Source organism: Silurus aristotelis (assembly GCF_946808225.1).
Source record: "Silurus aristotelis genome assembly, chromosome: 3".
Taxonomy (NCBI): domain Eukaryota; kingdom Metazoa; phylum Chordata; class Actinopteri; order Siluriformes; family Siluridae; genus Silurus; species Silurus aristotelis.
Window position 1 is genome coordinate 11,287,598 of NC_139576.1, and position 26,069 is coordinate 11,313,666.

Here is a 26,069-nt window from a genome sequence, read left to right on the forward strand (position 1 = left end):
TATTAGTGCCCCAAACTCTGGAGTAAACACGCAGATGAAGAAAGCAAAAGCATATGGGCAGTGTGCAGGATTCGGGATCGGATTGCATGTGAATTTCGCCTCTCCATTCAGCCCCTCGCTTTATGTATACAGTCAGTGTTTATGGAATATGAATTATATGTTAGGAGGCACTTATGCTTTTCCCATGCTTGTGGAAGACAGGGATGTTTGGGATAGAGTTGCCCTGAAGCAGCTGTGGCGTTAAGGATTTTTTACCTTGTCCTTTTTGAAAGTGGCTCTGGTGCGCCCAAGATTCATTCGTATAACCAATGCACCTCGATCTCTAACTTCTCTTTTTCCTTTCCTACGTCTCAGGAGTTCGTGAACAGCTCGTGCCCAGCTTCTTGTGTTATTTCAGACACTATATATGAAGTACGTTTTCTGAACTAATGCGTCAAAATAGTGCGTATTTTACGCAATATATTGTCAATTTATTTAACACACCAGTGTTAAACATTTGCTATCTCTCTCTTTGTGTGTGTGTGTGTGTGTGTGTGTGTGTGTGTGTGTGTGTGTGTGTGTGTGTGTGTGTGAGTCACCTTAGATATTATTCTGGTTGTTAGAAAGAAAGAAAAATTCAATTAGAACAAGACACCTATGTAAAGTCTATTTGATATAGTGATATGTGTCCAGTAAGAAGGCAATTGTTACTCAGGTAGGAGTAGGAGTCCTACTATTGCATATCGATTTGTATTTCAAGACGACCACTGTTAATTTTACTGCAAGGCTATTCACTTATTGCATTTTTTCTCACTTTGCACACCTGAACTAGAAACTCTCTTCTTTTTTTATTTAACCTTTTTTGCAATGTTTCTTTCTGTTAAAAAAAATAAATAAATAAAAAAGCTTTCATGCTTATTTTATAATAAAATCATTCTGCCAACTCATGCTTCATTCTCAAACATCTTTCATCAGGTCTCATTAAGACAGACAAATAAATATAAAGTTTATTATTTCCAGCCTTGAAGGTAAACCGGTGTTAAATATAAACAGGTTAATACTCATTTCAGTACTACCCTTAATCCCGGATTTTGCTGTGGTTGTTTGCTGGCCAGCTATTGTTTATATATCCTCAATATTCAGCCAGAGCCCCAGTATTAATGCAGCATTACTGCGTTCGGTGTTGTAGGGGAAAATATCTGAGTGTAAGTATTTAACAGCCCTGCTCCATGTACTTGTCTAGCTTGTCTACCATATGTGACAACTGTGAGACTTACTGCTGTGTGTGTCAGTGTGTGGTCCTTGGAAGTGTCAAAGCAGCTAGCCTGTTCTGTGGTTAGTGTATAGGTGTGTGCGTGTGTGGGTGTGTGGGTGTCACATATGTTTTTGCCTATATTTGCCTGTGTGTGTACACACGCTTGCAATTGATGGGGGAGCGTAATTAAGTCCTACCTCCAACACTTTGTCTTTTACTACCAAATGATATGTGTTTCATTCCCTCCATTGCTCAGCCTGCCGATTCAGTTTCCTCACATCATCACACATTTACGGCAAGTTTTTCCTTCCATTCTTTTCTAACCTGATTGTTTTATTTCTTATTCTTATAAAGACAGGAAGCAAATATTAGTAATTTTTTTTTTTTTTAAATATGCATGATTCCTATTTCTGACCCCTCTTGCAGTGTTATGCACACAAATATTGCTCTGTTTTCTATTAGCTTTTGTCTCCATATTGCCTGCCTTGTTTGGCGTAAATCCTGTTCAATCATCTCCGCTGCTTACGTTGTGATCTGCTATTGAATGCATAGCTGATAAGTTGTTATCTTTCTTTCCCCTCCTTCCAAACACACACCTGTACAGAAATGACTCTGCAGGGGCCTTCATAGACCCTCTGACCCTCCAGTCAACCTTTATCAGCACTCCTACTGGGCCCATATTTTATTAACCCTGCAATAAATGACTATCACACAGCTATTCTCTGTCCAGTGAGGTTAACACCTTTGCACATTGTCACCACACAGATGCAGGCTAATAATCCAACACGAACAATCCGGCATAAACTTAATTTATTAGTCTATTTTAGGAACCAGAGCACAGAAGGGTTTATCAAAACTCTCACATCACCTGTTTGGTTTTATAGTGTTTAGAAGTTGAGTTGGGAATTCAATGTCAAAAAGTCCGTTTCTCTCTCTCTCTCTCTCTCTCTCTCTCTCTCTCTCTCTCTCTCTCTCTCTCTCTCTCTCTCTCTCTCTCCCTCTCCCTCTCTATTTTTTTGGCAGAGGATTGAAAGAGAAACTGGATAAACTTGAATGGGAAGGAGGTGTAAAAAGAGAGTGAGTGGTGAAGTAAACTATCCTCTGTGGTATGGTTGCTGAAGTTCATGGAAATCTTGGTCTCTTAAGACATGAGCCCTGTTCCATTTATTAAACATTCCAGATGCTTGTAGCTTGGATCGAGTCCCTGTTTATAATAAGTGGATATTTATACTGTAAATTAGTGTGATTTGATGTGTTTAAACAGGCAGCATTGATTTAATCTTTCACCTTTCGCACACCTGGTTTGATCTTGTTAAGCGGATCTTGAAAACTACTACATATGCATTTAATAATCAGCATTATTGCAGTGATGCCTAATATATTGCGCTGATATCAGAAAGATGTGTGCTTTTAGCATGGCCAATAAATGTAGATAATTATTGCATCGATAACAGCTGCAGTGTTCCTATATATTTTTTCCCACTGATGTGCAATTTAAATAAAAAATATTTCATACACAGAACAACATACACATTTGTAAATATTTTTTACTTACATCAAAACCATATGATTTTAATTTTCTACAGCCAGTTGAATTTGGCCTTACCCAATCAGATATCTTTGCCATGGCTATGATTATAATATTTTAAATAATTTTTTATGATACCAAGATGAGAAGCATTATGGCAAAGAACAGTAAAAAATCTTTCAACTGGAGTGAATTCTCTAGTATAATTTTGGATCCAACTTTATCTCCTTTGTCAAATATTTGTAGCTCAAGAAGAGGGGGTAGGAGGACAAGTAGAGCATGATAGAAGGAGACAAAGAAAGAGAAATAGGCACACAGATGGAAAGTGAGATGCAGACCATTTCTTGATTGTGATCAGTGGTAGCGTCATTAGACTCAGGCAGGTCAGGACCCGTGATGTTCTCCAACGTACAGAAAAAATCAACGGGATCAGCATCTCAAATCAACTGTAAAGTAGATGAAAGACAAAGAGACACCAAGGAGGGCAATAGGCAGGGGGATCTGAGATGTCTTGGGTGATATGATGATAAGAAAGATGTGAAAATACAAGAAAAAATGAGATATAAAAAATATTCAGTAGGGAACTTTTCATCAAAATAAATCTTCCATACAACAGCTGATGCATGATGTACTGATTCTTCTCACCCATTACCTCTTGTCATGCACAACATTGCTTTTTTTTTATTTCCTCTGACAGATTTGCTAAAGCCTGTTAAAGATTCACAGCTTAGTTTTGTTAAGTGTTTATTACAGTTTATATGGTCTTTGTGTGATCTGTTGTCTAATATGTAGGAAGGCAAACAGTCACAGGCACACTGTTTATGTAGAACAGATCTATGACTTTTCTTAGAGTTAGTGAAAACTTTTCCTTTAACACTAAGCCAGTTTTGTCTTGCTCATGTGAGTGACAGATTTTAGTACGATGAGTGGCTCTTTAAGAGGTTCCAAAAGAGCAAATTGCAGTTATTAAGAGAATGTCTTCTCACTGACTGGTGTAGAGTATAATCTCCATGGTAGAATTTACAACTATGGTACTGTTTTAAGGTCTACAGTGATCCAGCTAGACAGTTCACAGCGCAATTTTTACCTGAGTTGGTTTGAGGCATTCTTATGATTAAGACGTTTTCATTTGTTTCCTTTTGTTTTGGTGTTTTTTTTTTGTTTTTTTTTTACACTTTTTTTAGTTTTTTAATATCTTAAAAAAAATATATATTATATATATATGCGCAAGTGTGTGTGTGTGTGTGTGTGTGTGTGTGTGTGTGTGTGTGTTATTTGAGACAAGTCTGTAAAAGTACTGTTTAACTCATCAGTCTTTCAGAAGTTATTTCCATTCAAACAGCATTTAAATGCAGTGTTTCTCTTTTTTCTCCCTGCATTTATTAAACCACAATGAATTTAGCCCATTGCTTTGCAGCCTTAGTTGGAGTTTTAATTACTCTGAGGTTAATGGTTTTAATTTATTATTCATTTTGAACATTTATTCCCAGTTTGTAATCGTCCTCCAATTTTATTTGTTCTGCACGTGCTGATTTTGTTCTTGTTTAGGCTTCGTGCACAAACAGAGCAGGCAGTCAACATGCTAAAATGCACACAAAAATTTGAAGCCCAGAAGCAAAGGAAAGATACTTTAAATATACTTTTAAAATATATATTTTTTTAGTGGTAAAATACATATACATATGTAATGTTAAAATAAATTAAATATTAGAAATAGGCTGCTTTCCGTTATTTGCATTATTTCAAAGAATAAATGGTGTACCTCTTTTGTTGAAAAGTTTTTACTACTGGAAATAAGGACAGAAAGAAAGTTAATAACAATGAGCAAAAATTTAATTTTTGCAAATGTTGGCAAAACACAAAGTTGTCAACAGTGGTACAGGTCTTTTTTTTTTTTTTACTTACATGATATTCCAAAAGTACATTTCTGTAAATGATTTTCTTTCTTTTTGAGTCATTTTGGACCTTTCTTAGAAATGTGCTATTTCCACCCAAATAAAATGTCCTATATATGAGACAAAATTTGACCGTAGTCTTTGCTCTGTGAAGGTAGTGAAATGTAAATTGTGCTCCTCCTCCACTTGGCTAGTAGTGTGTGGGTACTCATTCTTCCACATTTGGCAGCTTAGCTGCCCTGCCTGGCATTCATCCTGATGGACATTACCAATATTAAAGGTTTGGCTGAAAAACAAGAGCTTTGGATGCTGGCCCAATGGAGCACACATGTGTGCATGAATATGTAATCACTAGAATTGGTAATCTGTAAGTATATTATTGATATATAAAGGAAATATTTATAAATAAAAATATGAAAGGAAAAAAGAGCAAACACCAGAAATGAAGGAAATCACTCTTTTGTTGAATGGTAGTAAATAAACCTTCATTTACCATTATCATCAATAATCACACACATGCATACACACATACATACACTTATTCAACTTCAAAACAACAAACACTGAAGGACATATACACACACAGAAAGTTTACATTCTCTTCAGACACTGGTGCAGAACGAGATGCATAGCCCGTCTGTTTGTTGATTGCTGATAAGCTCCTAAGGAAAGGTCCTGTGGGTTATAGGACACTACTATCTGCTTTTAACTGAACCACCTGGATGTTATTCCTTACACACCCACCCAGTGTTCCTAGGCTTGAACCCCAGATCAGTCATGACCCTGACCAGAATAAATCAGTTCCTAAAATTGAATAAATGAGGATTCCTTCATCTAGATTATTATAGTAATGCTACATTGGATGTAATTGTTTTACATAGCATGCTGAAGGAATTTAGAAATGTTATGTCTAGTAGGAATGAATAACTGGACTAGACTCAGCACCTGTTTAAGTGGCTTCATCTACTACTACTACTACTACTACTACTACTACTACTACTACTACTACTCATACAAAAATAAAAATAAAAATAAAAATAAAAATAATTATAATTATAATTATAATAATAATAATAATAATAATAATAATAATAATAATAATAATAATAATAATAATAATAATAATAATAATAGTAATATAATAATAATACACAATCATGATGAGTTGGATGACTGAAAATACACCTAGCATGGATCCTTACAGCCCTCTTGAAATCATATAAAAATATCCATCTATCTGTCTCTACATTAGGTCCATACTCCCTGGCCGGGGTTCCCCCTGCAGTGTGGAGGGGGATGGAGCGTGGAGGAGGAGAGAGCCCACGTTTGCGGGAGAGCCCAGAGCGCCGCACTGCAACCAGCCCCGATCTAAGTGGCCCACCTCCAGGGAAGATAAGCCGTCTGGAGCTGAATGGCAGCCCCACCGGGCCTCGCAGTCGCCACAATGGAGCTCCACAGAGAGCCCTCGGAGGTATGACTCAAATGTAACAACAGCAAAGTTTAACATTTCCCATTTGTGTGCCTCCCACCTCTTCAAAACATGCCAGTAGGTGAACTGGGTGTGCCGAATTGCCCCTTGGTATAAATGCATGTGTGCGTTTTCAATCCAGGTATATTCACACCTTATACCTGATGTTCCCAGGATTGGCTCTGGATCTACAAAGCCCAGAATATAAAATTACAAAATAAATGAATAAATGAATGAAATCCCATAATTATAAATACTGTTATTTTAAAGAGTAGATTTGATGAAATTTTTCAAAGACAACATTGTGTCAGCAATGAAACATTGCAGTTTTTTTTTTTATAAATACATAGTCCGTCTTACAAATCCCTTGAAAATAATAGAATACAATGCTAAACCAGCTTAACTAAATAACACCCAGTTTGGTTGTATCTCATAGCTCCCTGTGCATTTCCTTCTACAGTCTGTCTGAGCTTTTTTATTAGGCTAGATTAAAAGGCTAACCCACAGCCTACAATATGAATCAATTTCATCCTATACACTAATGTGGCCTGTGGAGAGTCATGGGGACAATATAACACCAAGTGTAGTTAATAAAGTAGCACTGTAGAGGCCTGATTTATTTGCCTAGGTCATTCATCGATCATAACTTCACAGACGCATGCATGCACAAGGACACAAGCACTGTGGTCACAGAAATAAAATATTGGGTGTAGGGATAATGGTAGGTATTGGCAGATAACATTTAACAGCATGTGTTTTTATATATATATATATATATATATATATATATATATATATATATATATATATATATATATATATATATATATATATATATATAAAAGGACACAGGACATTCACTCGCAAATCAGGTTACATTTTGTGCACATCTGTTTATTTCAGTCTTTTTTTTTTTAATGCATGCACCTGATATTTATTGAGTAAACCTGTAATCAATATCAATTAGCTAGTTTGCTTGACAGTAAGTAATTTAACCATAAAAACTGGCATGATCCTGTACACGTGAGAATGCTTGTTGTTCTGGGCATTTATTAAGAAATACAATAAAAGATAGGACAGTTAAAGGGACAAAAAAAGTGTATGTGCCTGGTGTGTGCATGTGTATATAAAAAAAGGAGGAAGGAAGATCTTCTTGAGCAATATCAGAGATGTACAAGGCACTTTTCAGTGTCAGTGCGCTGAAAGCTGGGGTCGATGGTTTGTCCTAATGAGGGGTTGTCTTTGAATGTAGGAAACATAGTGTGCTTCATGAAAACCACAGTTGAGCAGTAAGCAAAGGGCCACACACACAGACACATGCACATACACATACACACACATACACACTTCTGTATATACAGTAAATCATAAGCTACGTTAATTACTTCACCTGACGTATATGAACACAGTAGTATCACTAATCACACAAATATACACATCTATAACACACGTGCACATATCTATACATAGAGATAAAAATCAAGCTGAATGTATTCACAGGAAGGATTTATTACCACACACATACTGCACACAGAAGCCCACACAAACTGTTGTGACAAATAAAGCAGCTAGAGGAACTATTAGGTGCTGAACAGAGAGGCAGAGAAAGCTATAGAGAGGGGGAGAGAGAGGAAGAGAGTGTGGAAAGGGAGGGAGAAAGTAGAGGACGAGCGAGCACGCCTGGGAGCTGGTGTGTGTTGACAGTTATATTTCCCTGTTGGGTAAAATTCACTTACTTGATTTGGCTCTGGCCCATAGTGTAACTCACTCCATAAGAGCATTTGTGATTGTGAATTGGGAGCCGGTTTGATTAATGGGGAGGAAATAGAAATATAGGAGCTGATTGATTAAAACAAGAAGCTTGGATAGGTGCTATAAATACAGTAAATATTATGATACATATACACTGTAGTATGTATTATTATTCTTAGGAACATCACACTAAAGCTCTTTTTTTTTTCTGGGTCTAAGTAAAAAAGAAATGCATCAAACTGAAAATGTAAAAGATATGACAAATTTCTTTACTTTGAACTAATGTTTGGGGTTTTTTTCAATGTACATAGAAGGAAAGCAATATACATTTACACCAAACCACACAAAACAAAGCCTCTATATATTTTTGTAGTGCATATGTGTGAGACAAAATAATGGGGGGAGGACGAAGAGAGAGAGAGAGAGAGAGAGAGAGAGAGAGAGAGAGAGAGAGAGAGAGAGAGAGAGAGAGAGAGAGAGAGAGAGAGAGAGAGAGAGAGAAACGGTGTATGTGTGTGTATGTGTGTGTGTGTGTGTGCGTGTGCGTGTGTGTGTTTCATCCAACTTGGCTGTTATTATTAGTGGTCTGGTTTGCCTGATGCTTTTAAACCCTCATTTCTTTAATTAATTTAATCCATCAGAAGGCTGTAGAACAAAGCACAGCAGGAAAAATGTTTAAATGAGAACAGGTTTTTCACACAGGAACAAAAGTTTATATTTACCCAATTGCGATTATAAAACAGTGCAGAAGAACAGTCAGTGATGAGAAAGGGTAAAGTTTGCATATCTGTTGAAATGTTCAGCTAATTAAATGAACAAAACGACCTTCTGCTATTATCCGTGTAACCTAAAGAGTTATCAGTTCAGCTTGTAAAACTGGCCAACCTGATCATCATTAAAAATGTCATGATTAACCTATTAATCATTAAGCATTTATGCATGATGACCTGTGACATGTTCTGAAACAGGCGTTGTCTCTCATTATCTGGCTCTCTTTCTCCCAGCAGGTCTGATGATTCCCGTGTTCTGCGTCGTAGAGCAGGTGGATGGAGGGATGGTGGTAGAGGGGGAGGGCCGAGAGGAGCATGCAGAATTTGTGTTGGTCAGGAAAGACATTCTCTTTACTCAGCTGGTGGAGACGGCACTGCTTGCCCTGGGGTACTCTCACAACTCAGCAGCTCAGGCACAGGGTGAGTCCACCATTGGAAAGCACACTTTTGTTGTGTTAATCTAAGTTTAATTTACACTGGTTATGCTTCACTTTGGTTTCAGTGGAGCTGTCTACATGTACAATGTAGAAAAGTTATACAAATAAATTAGAGTAGATTAGATTTAACTTTATTGTCAGTGTGCAAGGTACATGTACAGAGCCAATGAAATGCAATGAAATGGCCAATATGTCACCCAAAATCAAGCCTTTATTTTCTTCTAATGGCAGTCTGAAAAGGAAATATGCAGGTTTCAGGAAGATCATCTTATCTGAACCAAAAGAATTTTACCACCCAAATAGAGTACATGCTATCTTTATTCATTTTATCCATGTAAACAGTCTCAACAGCAACTGTACAAGATGCTTGAAGTGTTTTTTCTGGTAATAATCCTTTTGGAAAACACCATGTAACATTAAAATATATAATTAACTCTTTTATACAGTACATTGTTATACACTAATAATTTACTGATTCGAAGATATTTAATCATACTGAAGATATCAGATATTCTGATTATTATATCAGATTATTTTATTAAGATTCTCAGCCACCATATTTCAAAAACAAGCCTTTTTATTCTTCTAATGACAGCCTGAATTGCAGAGATGTAGTTGTCAGTATGATCATCGTGTTCTTTTTGCAAATATAGTCTGAATTAAACAATTTAACAGTGTGTGGACATTTTGCATAGTTTCCACAAAGAAAACTGTTTTGTTTGTGCTGTTGTTTAAAAATGATCTAAAAAAGCCAAAATGTTACTTCGAGTAAAAGTTAGATTTAAATCTAGGCATAGTATCACTAATTATATCAGAGGAAGTTCACAAGAACAGTAAGACAAACACTTGTGTATGATTTGGATGCTAAGTCTGTTTGAAGAGCAACTTTGGCATAAGTCTACATTTCAATTGCTGTGTGTATGAGTGCATGTGTGTGAAATACTCAAACTGTTTATAAGTATGCAAGCTAAAAACAGATTATAATGACATTTTAATTTATTGTCATACATATGGTTGGCATCTCCAGGCAGAGTGCAGTGTTTATATGTGTACTGTTAAGTATGCAGGGAATTTAAAACAGCAATTTATTCACAGCAACAAAGACATCATTCTCCAGAATGAGCTTAAATCAAAACATTTCTAAACACATTCTGATCGTAATCTTTTCTCAAATGTATAGCATCAAGTTAAGATAATTCTGTTTAACAGTACAACCCGACTTCTTAAACTGAAAACACATGTTTGCCTTACATTTTTTGGACCTTTTTTAATCTCTGTGTTTTGAAGCAAAAACGCCTTTTGTATTTGTTTTGATAGATATTTAAATAGAGCAGTATTTTATAATCCCTACAAAATAATTAAGATGCTTCTAAGGACATCTTATCTGAGATCTGACCCTATGTCACTGCCATAACTAATATTTAGTAGACTTCAAATAGCAAAGCATCTGAAAATAATACATTGTTTGTAACATTTGTGTTAATTAAGTGTGGTTTTAATTTTCAGACAGAGTTTCCAAAAAATCATTGTTTGAGTCAAAAAAACAAAACAAAACCAAACCATACAAAATGTATCCAGGCAAATTTTTCATCCAGATACAGCTCAAGCTATCTTTATCCATATACACAATAAATCTCAATAGCAACTGTACAAGATGTTTGAAGCAGTTTCTCTGGTAATAATCTGTTTGGAAAACACCATATATTGTTATAATGCATAACTCTGGGGGGGGGGGGGGATCTTAAATTAATCTTAAAAAAATGACAAAATGTTTTTATGTTATGCATGTAGAGAAATAAAAGCAAAAAGATCTATTGGAACGATCAAGAATCAAAATCAGTGCTTCAGCGATAAAAAGAAGTATAACATAGCAATATAGAACATTTCTTATAGTGTTAGAGCTGTTAAACTGTCATTTTGTAGCATTTTCTGAAGACATTGTAGGAATACTATATAGTATTGTGCAGCAGTCAAACAGGCTAAGGAACAAAAGACTTCTTTTCTGTCACATTTTATCCTGTCATGTATCACATTCAGTCAAAAATAGTGAATATCTTTGGGTATAAAAGTGATTTTGTTTTCCACCCAATAATAATAACACATTACCCAAACATATACTGTATATAACATTTACATTATGTTTCACATAATCAATAATTCATATACTGATAGCTTACAATTCAATAGTTCTCTCCATGAAAATGTAGAAATGTGGAAAAAAAAAATGGACAGTCATTGTATTTTTAGTATGATATCTCCTGAACATCTTCCATCAGTAAACCATGAAGTATACAAGAGGTCATCTCTGATCATTGGTGTAGTTGATTTCAAAATAACATCTATGGCAATTTAGCCATTTGTGTATATTGTGTATACCTATTTTTATTCTCCAGACACACAGTTTTTACTAAGCCAGGAATCACCCTCTGTTAGAGAGATAGAAAAAGAGAGAGAGAGAGAGAGAGAGAGAGAGAGAGAGAGAGAGAGAGAGAGAGAGAGAGAGAAAGAGAGAGAGAGAGAGAGAGAGAGAGAGAGAGAGAGAGAAGAGAGAGAGAGAGAGAGAGAGAGAGAGAGAGAGAGGAGAGAGAGAGAGAGAGAGAGAGAGAGAGAGAGAGAGAGAGAGAGAGAGAGAGAGAGAAAAAGACCTCATCTTAAATGAATACTTTTTGTTTTTTAAATAAGCATTTATGTTAAATGAATAATTTCTGGCTTAAATTATACATTTTTTCCCCTGTGGTTCAAGACCAAAATTACACAGAGTCCCAGCTATTTTCTCCCTGTTTGAATTGTGTCCTGCATAGTTCTCTTCCAGCGGTGTGTTTAAGCTCCTCTCCCAGCACCACGGCCTTTCTTTAATTAGCCTGGCCAGCAATTAACTGGGAGATATTGTTTATTTCAATTATAAGGGTCAGAGTATTTTTATAGAAGCATATAGACAAACCTGTAGTTTAAGGCTTCAGACAATTAACAGTGGCGACGGCTTACAGAAGTGCATTGTTGCCCTGCCACGATTGACATATGGCTACTTGAGGGTCAAACCACCATCTGGGTCACTTGGATGGAAATATTTTCTGTTGCCTGATATGGTACATGCTGGCGTTTGGATGCTTTGAACTGTACCAATTTTTTTAAGGAATTTATTTTTGCTATATTGCTCAGTATAGTACCATTCCATCAGAAGGGATTCATAGAATATAAACAAATATTAATCTTATTTATTTGACAGAAACTATAAAAAAAATCTTGAAAACATATTTAAAAAGGCTGATTATTTCTATAAGACCAATGACATCCTAACAATTTGTGTTTTTTATGGAGTAGTGTCTTACTATAATTTAATAAGTATATGATCATTATTCCATTGAGTGATCTCTGTGACATGTACAGTCAGATTTTTAATAGTTATAGATCTTTGAATATTTGTGACCCAGAAATCTCTTTCGCACAAATTAGGATTGTATGGCGCTCTGTGGTCCACACACAAAAAGGGCTTCCCCTTAGTTAAGCCACACCACTTAAGCACAAGCAAGTGTGTGTATACAGGAGCATCTATCAGAACACATTGCATTTTTCTACTTGAGAAACAAAAAGGGGAGGGGGGGGCATTAGTATGTGCAAAGGGATTGTGTTTGTGTATAGGAGTGTATATGGATCACTACACATAAGTCTTAAGCCAAGCCACCAGCTTCCCACAAGAAAGGCCATCACAGAGAGCAGGAATTTTAATGTGGCAGTTGAAACAATGGTTTGAAGAGAGGGAAGAAAATGGCAAAGAACATAAGCTTTACAAGTTAAAAAAATGATTCATTAATGCCCTTACCACAATGTCCAACTGGGTTTTGTGTTAATAAAAGTACATCTGTGAAATACTTTTGGTCTGTTTTATTTTTTCCAGTCAGAATTGTTGCAGATGGTTCATGAAATGACAGGTTTTTATTTGATCAGGTCATCACTAGCCTAACTTCAGGTCATGTGTTAGTTAGATTACTCAGCAGTGTATTGAAGCTATATGTGGAGAAACATTTCTGTGTGTGTAGATTGGATGTCAGCTTTAGTAAGCATGCTTGTGTGGCTTGTATAGACTGTCAGACTGTGGGTAGCATACATGCAGCATTGCACAGTGAGACAATGAGCTAAACAGGCTCGTCCCACAGAAATCAAAGCTCGCCAGTAATATAAACATGGTTTGGAGACAAAAAGCGAGAGAGAGAAGATCTGAAGGGGGAGTGGCACCACGCAAATTGTCTTCATCTGTTTTACTTAGTCCATGAATTCTGTATCTGAGGAATAAATTTGTACAGATAACTTTGGAGAACGAATGGAAGACTCCCTAAAGGCCTGTTAGTATGTAAGTGAAAATGGAGAGTCTCAGAGGTGGTCAGCCATGTGTCGTGTTAGTTTTTCCCTAGCAGTCAAAACACAAACTGCTCTCAAACTCGTGAGACGCAATCGAGCAAACTGTCTGGCTTTTGAATAAAAGAGTTAGTTGTCCGAGGCTAACTGATGTTGGCAGTGGTGTATAGGCTGGGGATAGGTTCATGTGTGTCTGCTATTGAGCCTCTTTTACAGCTGGAGCTCTTCAACTTACAGAAACAGCCTGAAGCACCAGAAAGAAAGAGAAGAAGCTAGGCCATACAACGTCTGGCTTTCATTTTGTGGACAGTAATGCGATTTGCATTGTTTAGCTTTCATGACTTCCGCCTGTCCTAAATAAATCCAAGGGGAGTTTGCATCCACCTTTCCAGCTGGGTATTTCATTTATGTGATCACCCTAAGCATTTATTGTACATGCCTACAGTGTGTTTGTGTGTATGCTTGTGTGTGGCGGTGCAAGTCTCTTTTGAAAATAATCGATAATATTGTGATAAGCGACAGATCCAGTTTTCATGTGCAACACATCCCAATAATGCTGATGACATCTGGAAGTAAATAGAGCAAGGTCAATGATCGGGTCATAGTGTCAAATAATAATGGCTCAGTATGGTTGATAAAAAAGCCTGTAACTCTGCCATTTGTTGCTACTGGAGCACAATTTTTTTATGTCTGTTAATCAGATGAGCTCATTGTAAGTAAGGAGATATGACACTAATTATGTAAGAAACATAATAATATAATGTGTACATGCATGATGAAAAGCATCAAACCTAGTTAGAGATTTAATTAATTCATTAATGTCACATGTGAGGTTTTAGGTGGTAAATGAAATATAACAATACCACAGAAAACAGATTAACGTCTCTATATTTAATGGTAAATGTATTGTTATATTGACAGTTGTAAAAATTTGCTGCATTTTATTGCATTATATCAAATCTTTGTTCATGTCACATTTTGTCATTCCATAAATCATCAAGGTTGAAGGTGACTCAAAGAGGAAATGCGAAGTGTCTCCGCCCTTGACTGAGGTTGCTTAGGGACAGCCTGATTACACTTTTTATTTATGAGACAACCAAATGACACTCAGATGACTAACATGGCGGCTGTTCTCTTATAGACAACATCCCCCCTAGTATGCACATCTTTATGGACTACTCCTCTGTCATAAATGGCCATCCCATCCTTTGCACAGTGAGAGGCATTTATAACGGTCAATTTGGGTTAATCAAACAATCATTGACTGGCGTTTATGGCCGGGCCATTAATGGAGGGGCAGACATGGGTGTCCGAAGCATAGCCTCTCCTCTACATCTTTGTGGGCTGTAAAAGGAGCAGTGGCGTCCCAGTGAGCCGCACTTTAATGGGGCAGCCGCCAATGTGCGTGTCAGGTGCTTCTTCCCTGCCTGATAAGAATTTAATAGATAAGGCCTTATCATTACAGCTATTGTTCCCTGCTGTCTGCTTTTATAGCCTAGGATGAACTGCTCTACAGGGACAGACAGAGAGAAAGAGAGAGCTAGGGCAAAAGAGAAAGCCCCTAGTACACGTCCCCTTATCCATGATGCAATGCACATTTATTAACAATAAATATTGACTCATCACTAAGCATACTTGCCTGTATCATTCTAACACGTGTTGTGTTTATATCCAAATAGACACTAAAATTCAAAGTCAAGTGGTACTTTTTTACTCTGTTTAATCATTATTTACTAACATCTGGCCTGCTGTGCAGATGTTATGTACCCTAGACAGCTTTAGGTGTTTTGGTCAAATTGGTGAGTGACGGTTCCATCGGTGTAGGGGTGGGACTGACCATCTTAATCATGTAATGGAAATGGATTGATGTTGCGGAAATTGGTACAAATTGAATCAAACAAGGTTAATGAATTCTCCCTGTGTGTCTCACTCTCTTGCTCATAGGCATCATTAAGGTGGGTCGCTGGAACCCGTTGCCTATCCACTGCCTGACGGACGCCCCTGAAGCCACAGTGGCTGATATGCTACTGGACGTCTACCACATGGTCACACTACGCATACAGCTGCAGAGGTCAGACACCATATGCATAAGGGTGGAAGTTACACAGTTTTAATTCTGTTTGGGCTACATTTGCTAAATTTTTATTATGAATTAAGAAAATTCAAATGTTTAATTGCATGTTCATAGATGTTTTTTTAGATTTCTGCACTTGAATGATTTATTGATTAGGCACTTTGCACTCACTGACTGCCTTATTAGGAACACTCATATACCTGCTCATTCCCATAATTAACCAATCATTTCACTAACACTAATGACCTCTTAGGACACAAACAAAGCAACATGTGAGGGGTATTTCTGTGAAGAAAAATACCCTGTTCACTCACAAAATCTGAGCAGTTGAATATTGGAAAATCTGTTGCATCTGCAAGATTTGATCCATTGCATGATTGGTCTGATTGGATCTAACTGGTTCTTTGCTTACAGTTTTGCCAAACTAGAGGACCTTCCATCAGAGCAGTGGAATCATGCAACAGTGCGCAATGCCCTTAAAGAGCTGCTGAAAGAGATGAACCAGAGCACACTGGCTAAAGAATGCCCTCTCTCCCAGGTACAGTCATGACCTTTTATTGTGTAACCCTTCCTAAATCGTCCAAGTCATACAACTATTCACAGCTTTAGACACTTCCTTACAGCAATAGTGATGCAATGTAAAGGCTTGCTAGTGCCAATAATCTGATACTCATGCTATTTATAGTGTTTGTTTTATTTGTGTGAAGCTGTTACTGCAAGTCTTGCAATGAATGTTCACCTCCATGCAAGAAAATGAATGTAAAACTGTAAAAAAAATCTATGAGCTTTGTTTTTTCGCATGCTGTATTTTAGTATAGTGCTCTGTGTGGGTGCTGATCCTTATATCAATTGCTAGCATATGTCTGTGGTTTTCTGTCTTCATTGCTGTTTGGCTCTAGTTATTTCTCAGCCTCCATCTTTGTCCCTGTCTTACTTTTGACCTTTTTCAGAGTATGATCTCTTCCATCGTGAACAGTTCCTACTATGCTAATGTCTCCACTGCTAAGTGTCAAGAGTTTGGTCGCTGGTATAAGAAGTATAAGAAGATTAAAGGTGAGATCTGTTCTCTTGTGTCATATTGATCCCTTTTATATTGATGCATCTGATTCACTAATTTAATCTGAATAGTAATTTGTCAATATGCCTCAAATCCTTTGCCATTGTACCAGAGAGTAGAGTGCCAAACTCTGTTGCATACATTAAATATGAATGTGATAAGAAAGTGCATGTAACTTAATGCATTTTCCTGAGGTTTTGTGGCCCATGATATGCACTGTGGATTGTACATGGTCTCATTGTCACTGGACATGGGAGCCCTAGTCTATCTCTCATCTTAATGAAAACCACAACTCCCTCACGACTCTACAGGAGGTCCTCCAGCACCAGCACCAGCAGAGGAGTGTGCCCGCTGCTAGGCTGTTTAAGCCTCTTAGCATCTAAATGCCTGTGACAATTTTTCTCCTTCCCTTACCCCATTAAAAGGCAACATAATTACACAGCAGGACAGATCAAAGTGTCAAGCAAACCCCAAGCACAGCTTCAGAGAGAGAGAAAAGCCAGCATAGAATATGTTGGTTCTTGGTGACAGAGCAAGCAGTGTTGGGTTACATAGAGCCTGCTTTCAGTTCTGTTCACTGCCTCCCAAAACCAAACACACAGCCACAAGCCACCAGATGTGACCAAGAAGAAATATTACTGATTGACTGTCATAGTCATGATTCAATAGTCATAAATCAGTAAAAGAACTTTCTTTTTTTGACTTTCTTCTTTGCTTTTTAGGTGATTACTTTGAGAAAATGTGGCCGGTACGAGAAAATTCTGAAATTAAAGGTGAGTAATTGTGTTGTAACAAAATGAATTACTTGAGGAATGATGCTTTTGTTCACTGAAAGAAATGGCCTTTGATATCTACAGTAAAAATAAGAGACAAGTGTACATTATTTAAGCCTATTCATCTCATCTCTTCACAGTGGAGAGAGACACCCTGGTGGACTTCTGTGTGTTAGGACAGCGTCCTCCCCCTCACCTAGCTGGTTTGGCTCAATTAGGACCCTTGTGCGGTGGTAGTGCTCTTGTGAAAAGTGGATCTTCAGAACCTCAGAACCCTTCGTCTCAGCCCCCATCCCAAGGACAGCCACAGACACCTTCCTCTCATAGTGGCCAGCTGCACCACAGTCCACCACTACGAACACAGGTGGCTCCACCCACAGCCCTGCAGCCTCTTCTGGGACCCAGAGGTCTCCTCTCACCTCAGCTCAGTCCACAGCTAGTGCAGCAGCAGATAGCTATGGCTCACCTCATCAACCAGCAGCTGGCTGTCAGTCGCCTTTTAGCCCATCAGCACCCACAGGCCCTTAACCAACAGTTTCTTAACCATCCACCCATCCCAAGACCTACAAAATCTGGAGGACCGGGTGAGCCAGGATCCAATCCTTCAGCAGCAGAGGTCTCATCAGACATCTACCAACAGGTCCGCGATGAGCTCAAGAGAGCCAGTGTCTCACAAGCTGTGTTTGCCAGGGTGGCATTCAATCGCACACAGGTAATACAAAAATAAGTAAATATATAGATAAATTAGAATATAAATAAATAAGCAAATCCACACAGTTATTAAAGAAGTTTTAGTAACCACAGTTACCAATAAGTGTTAGGATGCACTAGCCTGATCTAAAATAACATAGCAGAGATCCAAGACTCGAGTTGAGGTCTCAGGGTAGAAAGTTAGACCAGAGTTTTCCAATCTACAGGTCACTGCACTGAGGCCCAGCATGGTGGTTCCAGCCCCTGGGCCATATCAGTCTCCTTTCCCGCCCTCTCAGCAGCCCACACACCTGGTGCATTGAACCTCTGCAGGCCTAAATTACGCCCCATTAGAGCCAACCATAGAGTGGGTGGGAGATGATGTGGTGAAGCAGGTGAAGACCTGGCGGGATTTGCACATGTATATTTTCCAAGACCCGAGCCTCACTCATTTTGATTTCATGTGCTTGTGTGTGCATGTACGTGAACACCAGGGTCTGTTGTCAGAGATTTTGCGGAAAGAGGAAGATCCTCGCACAGCCTCTCAATCTCTTCTGGTCAACCTCAAGGCCATGCAGAATTTTCTCAACCTTCCTGAGGCTGAGCGAGACAGGATTTACCAAGAGGAGCGTGAACGCAGCATGAACCCTCCTGTAGGTCTGCCCCCAAACTCAAACTCCAGTCCTGGGGGTAACCGCCTATCTCAGGTACCCATTATCCCACTGTCACGAAAGCTTTTCAAACCTTACATACTGTTCCTAAAGAGCTGTCTTACTGCCTGGCCCAATATGAGAGTACCTGCATTGCAAATATGTGTGCCTGATGCACAAACTTTTATATATGTGTGATCGAGATTGTGATTTCTGTCTAGCTCTGTGTTATCTGATTAGTTGTTTTGTTTGGGTTATACATACTTGTGGGTGTTATGAGCTAAAACATATTTTTTTTATGTAGAGGTTGATGTAACTAAACAGAAGGTCACAGAAATGTATTTAAGAACAATGGCCTGTTTATACATTACTGCTTTCTGATGCATTTGATACTTATCTGTGTATCAACACTGGAGGGTTCAGTATTGACATTTTTTGACAGATTCAATCTGATGTTACAGACCAAGAAGCGACTGAAGCTGACTTTTGGGTTTTTTTTATATTCTTTTCAATATTATAAAACGTTTCACCTTGTGTGTGAATGTGTTTTGTTCCGTTTTAAACAGAAAGTATGGGAGCGCAGCATGGATGAACAGTTAACCCCTGATGCCTGGGCTTCGATTTGGAAGAATAAGAACAAAATTACCAACTCGGTGAGAATAATATCAGTTATTTCTTACACACATAATGATCTTTACAATGTGGTCCATTTGTTAACCAGGCAGTAGGGTATTATATTATGTCTGCCTATTGTTCAATTATGACTTTTGCATAGAGAAAAATTTGTATTAACTATTAATCTTAGCATTGATCTAATCTCAAAAGGAGTTTTGACTTTTATCAAGTCTCATGACAATATTAAAATATTATTAACATATGCACAGATTTTGTATACAAATTGAGCTGCATCTATGTAATAATTTTGTCATTACGTAGAGGCAGTTCCTCAATTCATAAAAGTTAAAAACAAAATGTTTCAGCTATTGCATGTGGATGTTTGTGTGAAGTAAATGACTTGGAACTTTTTTCTGAATAAACCTACTGTTATAGAGGGCATAAATGAACAAGAATATTTTCAAGTTTTTAGCATCAGTTAAAAGGTCCAGATAGCAACAATCTCTTAGATACAAGGACATCATGCTGAATTTTTTTTTGGTCTCAGGGAATGCAGTTGTGTACTATTATTATTATTATGTCTGTATATTGTTATCTTACTATCTTTTGTGTTGGGGAATGTGAGATTACTTGTCTGTGCCTGCAGAATGACTTCAAACACTGCATGTTAAAAAAAACACAAGCCTTAAATCAATATGCCATGATTCAAACATGAACTACAAAGTAAATGCAAGAGAATGCCTTAACTACTCTCTGTGCTTTACTAATACAATCACAGTCTGCATTTAACCTGTTTTGTGAGGATTATTATTTGTTCAAAACATACTTTGTTTGTCTTACTCATGTCTCTGCTAAACCTGATCACCATGCCATCCTGTAGTCTAAGCCCTCTGGTCCAAATCTTGACCTCCCATTGAAACTGGAACCACTGGTCAACATCACATCGTCCATTTATGATGAGATCCAGCAGGAGATGAAGCGAGCCAAGGTGTCCCAGGCTCTGTTTGCCAAGGTGGCAGCCAACAAGAGCCAAGTAAGCCCTTATGTTTGCTTACCCAAATAACTGCTTTCAGAATGCTAATGACATGCTTCAAAGTCTTCAAAGCCTTCAGAAACAAAACTTTCTCTTTTTCTGCTGCTTGATTTTATGCATTTATGAAAAGGTGATGATTTAAAAGTCATTGGGATAAATGGGGAGATTTGACTAGTAATTATTTGTTTCATGTTAAGGATGCATTTATGTTGAAATTATTGCACACACGCATGATTATCATAGACGCACACTTAGCAATTCCTTTCCACATGAAAGGAAAATAAAGCTGAAAATAACAAATGATGTTAAGCCCTGCTCAATCTACCGTAAGCAAGAGTCTCCTCCTGTGCAGGCGGAGATCTGATCAGAGCACCCGGTAAACAACAACACAGGCAGATAGACATGCTTTTGCATTACAGATGTCCATCAGAATGGTTTTGGTTCACCCAACCATGACCTACAGTCATGACATCCCAAGAATCTCATCCTCCATGATTTACAATCGCAATCCAGTTGCTTCATTGGTTGGATATTTGATTGTACTCCTCAGATAGTCCTGATTACTGGCTCCTTTTCACACTGGCCTGCATGTGGAATGAAAAAGAGTGAATGATCTGATACAGGTTAGATTGCTGCAGAAGTATGGACAAGTAGGGAGTGTTTAACTGCATAGTCACAGGACTAAAAATAAATTGGTGCGTGTCTTCAACTCTAAGTAAAAAGCATGGAATTCATCTGTGAGTGTTGATTAAGGAGCATTTTGGAAAACCTGCTGGACCGTTTGCGAGTCCCTTTCCCATTTGAGAGCAAAGAGAGATAATTGATTTAGTCAAATCTGATACTGCGCCCAGCTGCGCCTAATTTTTGCCATGAAATTGTCTGAGTGACGACAGTGCTGTACCGACCCATTCAGACAAGCACCGTTAGCACGCTGTGTGTGAATTTGCAGGTGTGACCACCCTGCTTCTAAAATGTGTGTGGAGTGTGTGTAAAGCAGTGTTGTGCTAGTGTATGTGTGCAAGTTTGTGTACGCGTGCGACAGATGCGGTTGGGTCCCACAGGTCTGGGGTCGGTTGGGGGGTCACGGCTGAACGCACCCATCTGCTGCAGCTGGCCAAGAGGGCCTGGAGAAAAGGGGAGCTAGAGAGATATAGAGAGGGCGAGAGAGAGAGAAAGAAAAGAGGAGAGAGAGAGAGAGAGAGAGAGAGAGAGAGAGAGAGAGAGAGAGAGAGAGAGAGAGAGAGAGAGAGAGAAAAGGAAAAAGAGAGAGTTATGATCAGGTTATTAACACAGGGTGCTGGTAGAGGTTGGCTGCCCACAACAGCTGGTATCAAAAACTGGCCTAGTCTAGCAGAGATAATCATATCTCTCCATTTCACACTCTCTTTCACATATTCTCATTTCTCTTTCTCTCTTTTTTTCACACTCTCTCTCTCTCTCTTTCTATTTAACTACTTATAATACATCTATTTCTTTTTCTTTGTCAGGGTTGGCTTTGTGAGTTGCTCCGTTGGAAGGAGAGTCCAAGTCCAGAGAACCGCACACTATGGGAGAACTTATGTACAATCCGGCGGTTCCTCACCCTGCCCCAGGGAGACCGAGACCTGGTATATGAGGAGGAGTCCCGCCACCACCACAGTGAACGTCTGCACACTGTACTTCATCTGCCCTCAGACCCTCAGGTGAGTCTGGGTCAAAAGTCTTTTTGCATTCATTTTGCTCAATTGAAGCTTTTCAAACTTTTAATTGCTGAGGTTTTCTCTTGGGGTTGTGGACTTGATAGAAGCATGGGATTATTCATAAATCATGTTATGAGATCAAGAAAACTCAGATTTATTAAAGATTTATTGTGCAAATTTTCCCTAAATGGTTTGTGATTTATGATATTTTTCCATATTTTTTATTGCTGCTGTGGAAGGAAAAAGGGGTCATTGTGATTGGGTTTCATTGTGTGGTTGCACACACATCTTTGGAGCTTTTGTTTTAATATCAAGGCCTCTGATGCAGGGTCGCTGCCAACCTCTAATAACCTAATACATCCAGCCCCCTTTAATCACACACAGACACACACACACACACACACACACACACACACACACACACACACACACACACAAATAGCTCCAAATACAGCACTGATTAAATGGACTTTCCCCTCCTCCAGCCAGGGTCATTACAGTATACACTGAGCACAGTCAAAATTTGCACCTACACACATGCACCTCCCATTTATATTCTGTGTAAATGCATGCAAAGATAAAATGCTACACACATAAATCTATTTATACCCAAACACCTCATATTCTTCCAGTACCGCTTAATGCATTATATAGCCTACTGAAATATTCTCCTATTTTCTGTTTTTGTCCTTTTTTCTTTTTTCTCCAGCTTGGGTTCTTTTTATGGTAGCGGTTGAAGCAGTGTATATTTGCGTGCGCGTGTGTGTGTGTGTGTGTGTGTGTGTGTGTGTGTGTGTGGTTGTACTTATTTATGTGTTTTGGGCGCAGTAGGAAATGCCCCATTAAGACACACCCTGACAGACAGTACCACCACAGCCCTGATATTATTAATGGCGGGAAGAGACAAAACACACACACAGATGTATACACACGTATACATGATTATACACACACATACATGTAAGGTGACTCATGGGAATTCACAGTAGTGAGTGAATGTAGTTATTGCTCTGTGGCTTTGACCATTAGCTATTACAGAATATTGACTATAAAGGGACTGACAGTTTTAGAATAAGAAGCCTGCAACCTGTATCTCCAAGCATTTCCTTTTTTTTTTTTACGATGGACGTTGAACAAACTCGGCATAATCCCTTTCCCATCCATCATATTCAATAATGCATAATATTTATTGTTCTATTTTTCTAGAACTTTATTCTAGAATATGGTACAATTATTGCATTCACCTTTCAGTGTGTGATAAAGGCATAAAAGTGGTCACTTGTTTCAGCACTCATTGTTGATAGTGTCCTCGGTTAATAGAAGTCCTCATGTTTAGGGTTCAACGTTTACAATAATACTTGAAGTCTCCCTTAAAGTCTCTCAGCATTCCATTTCTAACTCTTTATGCTTTTCGTCTGTTATTAAATGCTCATCGCAGGAAGGAAACTGTGGTTGCTCCATTAACACATTCCAGGTCTCTTCTGACACAGAGCCCAGACAAGCCACCACACAGAGGACAGAGACAGCTAAAAATACAGCACACAGGAATCAAAGAGCTGTACTCAGAACAGTTGTGCTCATTCTTTTTGCACATTACTTTTTCCCAGGACAAAGGCTATGCTTTTAGATCTGAATCAGCCTTTTTAAAAAAAGAAGTCAGTGACCACAATGAGTTTAAGCAGATAAATTAGGGTTTGTATTTTTAATTCACTGTCAGCACAAATTTTAAAAGGTTATGTTGACAACAGTCAGAACAGGCACAGCTTTGCCTGTCTGTCGGTTTCTCTGTCTGTCTGTTCCTGCCACTCTCTGTCTGTTTGTGTGATTGTGTATGCATGTGCTTGTGGGTGTCTGTCCTACTGATGTTTTCTTGACACAGTAATGAGGGTCCCTCCACAGATCAAAATACCCAGCATCCCCTTGGCTCCAGCCAGCCTGTCACCACAGACCACACATGTGTCCCAGCTGCTTGAGCCCTCAAATATGTACACATTGTGTACCTACACATCATGCATGTGTACCTATGTGAACACAGAGACACAGGTTTTACACAGTGCACTATGAGTCCTGTAATTCAGGGTTTTTTTGTTTATAGTGACTAAGATTATTTGACAGCTATCCCCCCAGATTCTGCACACCACAGTTATGAAAATACACCATAGCACTTGTCTTTGCATAACGTTTGATTGAGTCTGTCACATGAATGTATTGCATTCCAGATTAATTCATAACTTCACTGTAGAGCATATGGCATGTGATACACATAATACACACCTGCTAAGTGCCATAGCACTTCCATGTGGGCACATGTGCTCATGGGCATAAGTGCCCCACTGTTCATTTGGCACGTCTTTCCTTCTGAATAATTGTTTCTTTTGTTTTTTGCTAAATTGTATGCTGCAATGTAGTACACTCCCTGACCCTGCCATGTGTCCTGACACCCTGACTGACTGATGGAAGGGATCAGATTCTTAAAGCACAAAACAATTTACCCTTTTCACTCAATATTTTAGGGGATCAGATTAGACAATCTATGATTCTATTGATTTTATTTACTTTATAAATAAAGTGGTTACTGAACTAACAATGGAATGCATTGTGTTTTGTGTACACATATTTGTAGTATATACTGACTTGTACAGACAAGTACAAAGCATGTGCTCTCTCTCTCTCTCTCTCTCTCTCTCTCTCTCTCTCTCTCTCTCTCTCTCTCTCTCTTTCTCTCTCTCTCTCTCTCCCTCTCTCTCTTGCTCTCTCTCAGCCTCTCTCTCTCTCAGTCTCTCACACACATACATACATATATACACACACAAACACACACTCAGTAACTCATCTACTCCCAAGGAATTGCAACATGGGAAAAACTAAAACAGAAATTATAATGCATGCCTATAATTGAGGTAGGTGAAGTCATGCAAAAGGAAACTAACAGTAAAATGTCTTCAGATCATTAAATATTTAATGTCAAGATGTGTTAGCAGTGTCTCCAGTGACTAGACAAATTCCCCACCACCCCAATCCTCATTAAGAGTCAGCTAAATCTTTCATATTATACCCTAATTTTTCATACCCCTGTGATGTAATTTGCACTGATTTAAGAAAAAAAAGCTTCTTTCCTTAACTCGGTGAACTCACCGGCCAGTCCCTGGTTGCAATTAAAAAACGCAGAGAATGGATAAGATTTAATATTGAATTATGCCATAAGTGCATGAGGGCAGAATGTGCATGTCCAAAGTAGACGCTGTGGTCGGGGAGCTGTAGTGGGAGTAGTAAATGAAGTGGACGGAGGGAACTAGAAGGAATGAAGGAGTGACTGACTTCATGGTTTTAACGGTGTTAAGGCTGATTTGAAGATGGAGTCATTCTTCTGGTTTGGCTTTAGGTCTCTTCATTAGTGTCCTACTCCTTTAGCAGAGTGGAGTAGCCTCTTGGATCAGTGGCAAAAAATATGGGTAGAGTATGTTTGATTGGAGACCCAGGGTAACTCCTTAAGCAAGAGAGTTGGGACTTGAACTAGCGCATTTCATATATTTTTGCTTATCTTCTGCCACACTTTAGAACAGGCTATAGCATAAAAACAGGTCCTCTGTGTGTGCGTGTATTAGTGCTTGAGAAATAGAGTTTGAAAAGTAATGATTCATAAGAAATTCACTACAAAATTAAAGTACAGGAAAAGTCGATGCGTATTAGTTTGTGGGGTCAGTGTGTGGTTGAGTGGGTAGGGTGTGTATGTGTGTATGTTTGTGTGTTGCAATTGAGCACTGTACTGTGTGTGGTCTCCAAGGTAGGCCAACACACAGATATCAGTGTTATATCATGTGGCTGGTTTTAATGTTTGTGTGTCTCGGCCCCACTCCCATCCCAGTTGCTTAACTTTTTTTGTGGTCTCACTTTGTTTCTCAGAGACATCAAAAATAATATAACATAGAGCAAAAGAGCTGAGGAAAAAAAAGACAAACATACACACTTCCTGTAAAACACTAACCCCAGAAAGCCCCCACAAGTGAAATCGGAGCAATTCTGTGGTCTGGCCTGCCCTCAGTATTATTTAAAAAAAAATA

At 38.4% G+C, this 26,069-nt stretch overlaps 2 protein-coding genes across 6 annotated transcripts in view; one reads left to right on the top strand and one right to left on the bottom strand.

Moving 5' to 3' along the window:
- The window catches only part of ankrd50l (ankyrin repeat domain 50-like), a 368,466-nt gene that overhangs the window by 163,821 nt on the left and 178,576 nt on the right, over positions 1–26,069 (bottom strand). Inside the window, exon 2 of the mRNA XM_083536898.1 lies at positions 8,286–8,336. The gene's annotated coding sequence lies outside the window, so the exon portion shown is untranslated. The remainder of the gene's footprint in view (positions 1–8,285; positions 8,337–26,069) is intronic.
- Positions 1–26,069, top strand: part of satb2 (SATB homeobox 2) — a 40,107-nt gene that overhangs the window by 11,686 nt on the left and 2,352 nt on the right. For 3 of the 5 annotated variants that reach the window (XM_083536968.1, XM_083536966.1, XM_083536967.1), the window contains 11 exons: positions 5,910–6,128; positions 8,882–9,067; positions 15,382–15,508; positions 15,926–16,049; positions 16,462–16,564; positions 17,291–17,341; positions 17,482–18,053; positions 18,526–18,738; positions 19,248–19,334; positions 20,177–20,329; positions 21,817–22,011. In XM_083536968.1, coding sequence (XP_083393094.1) covers positions 5,954–6,128; positions 8,882–9,067; positions 15,382–15,508; positions 15,926–16,049; positions 16,462–16,564; positions 17,291–17,341; positions 17,482–18,053; positions 18,526–18,738; positions 19,248–19,334; positions 20,177–20,329; positions 21,817–22,011 — 1,986 coding nt within the window. In that variant the 5' untranslated portion in view covers positions 5,910–5,953. The remainder of the gene's footprint in view (positions 1–5,909; positions 6,129–8,881; positions 9,068–15,381; positions 15,509–15,925; positions 16,050–16,461; positions 16,565–17,290; positions 17,342–17,481; positions 18,054–18,525; positions 18,739–19,247; positions 19,335–20,176; positions 20,330–21,816; positions 22,012–26,069) is intronic. The other 2 variants (XM_083536969.1, XM_083536970.1) reach the window with 2 other exon arrangements.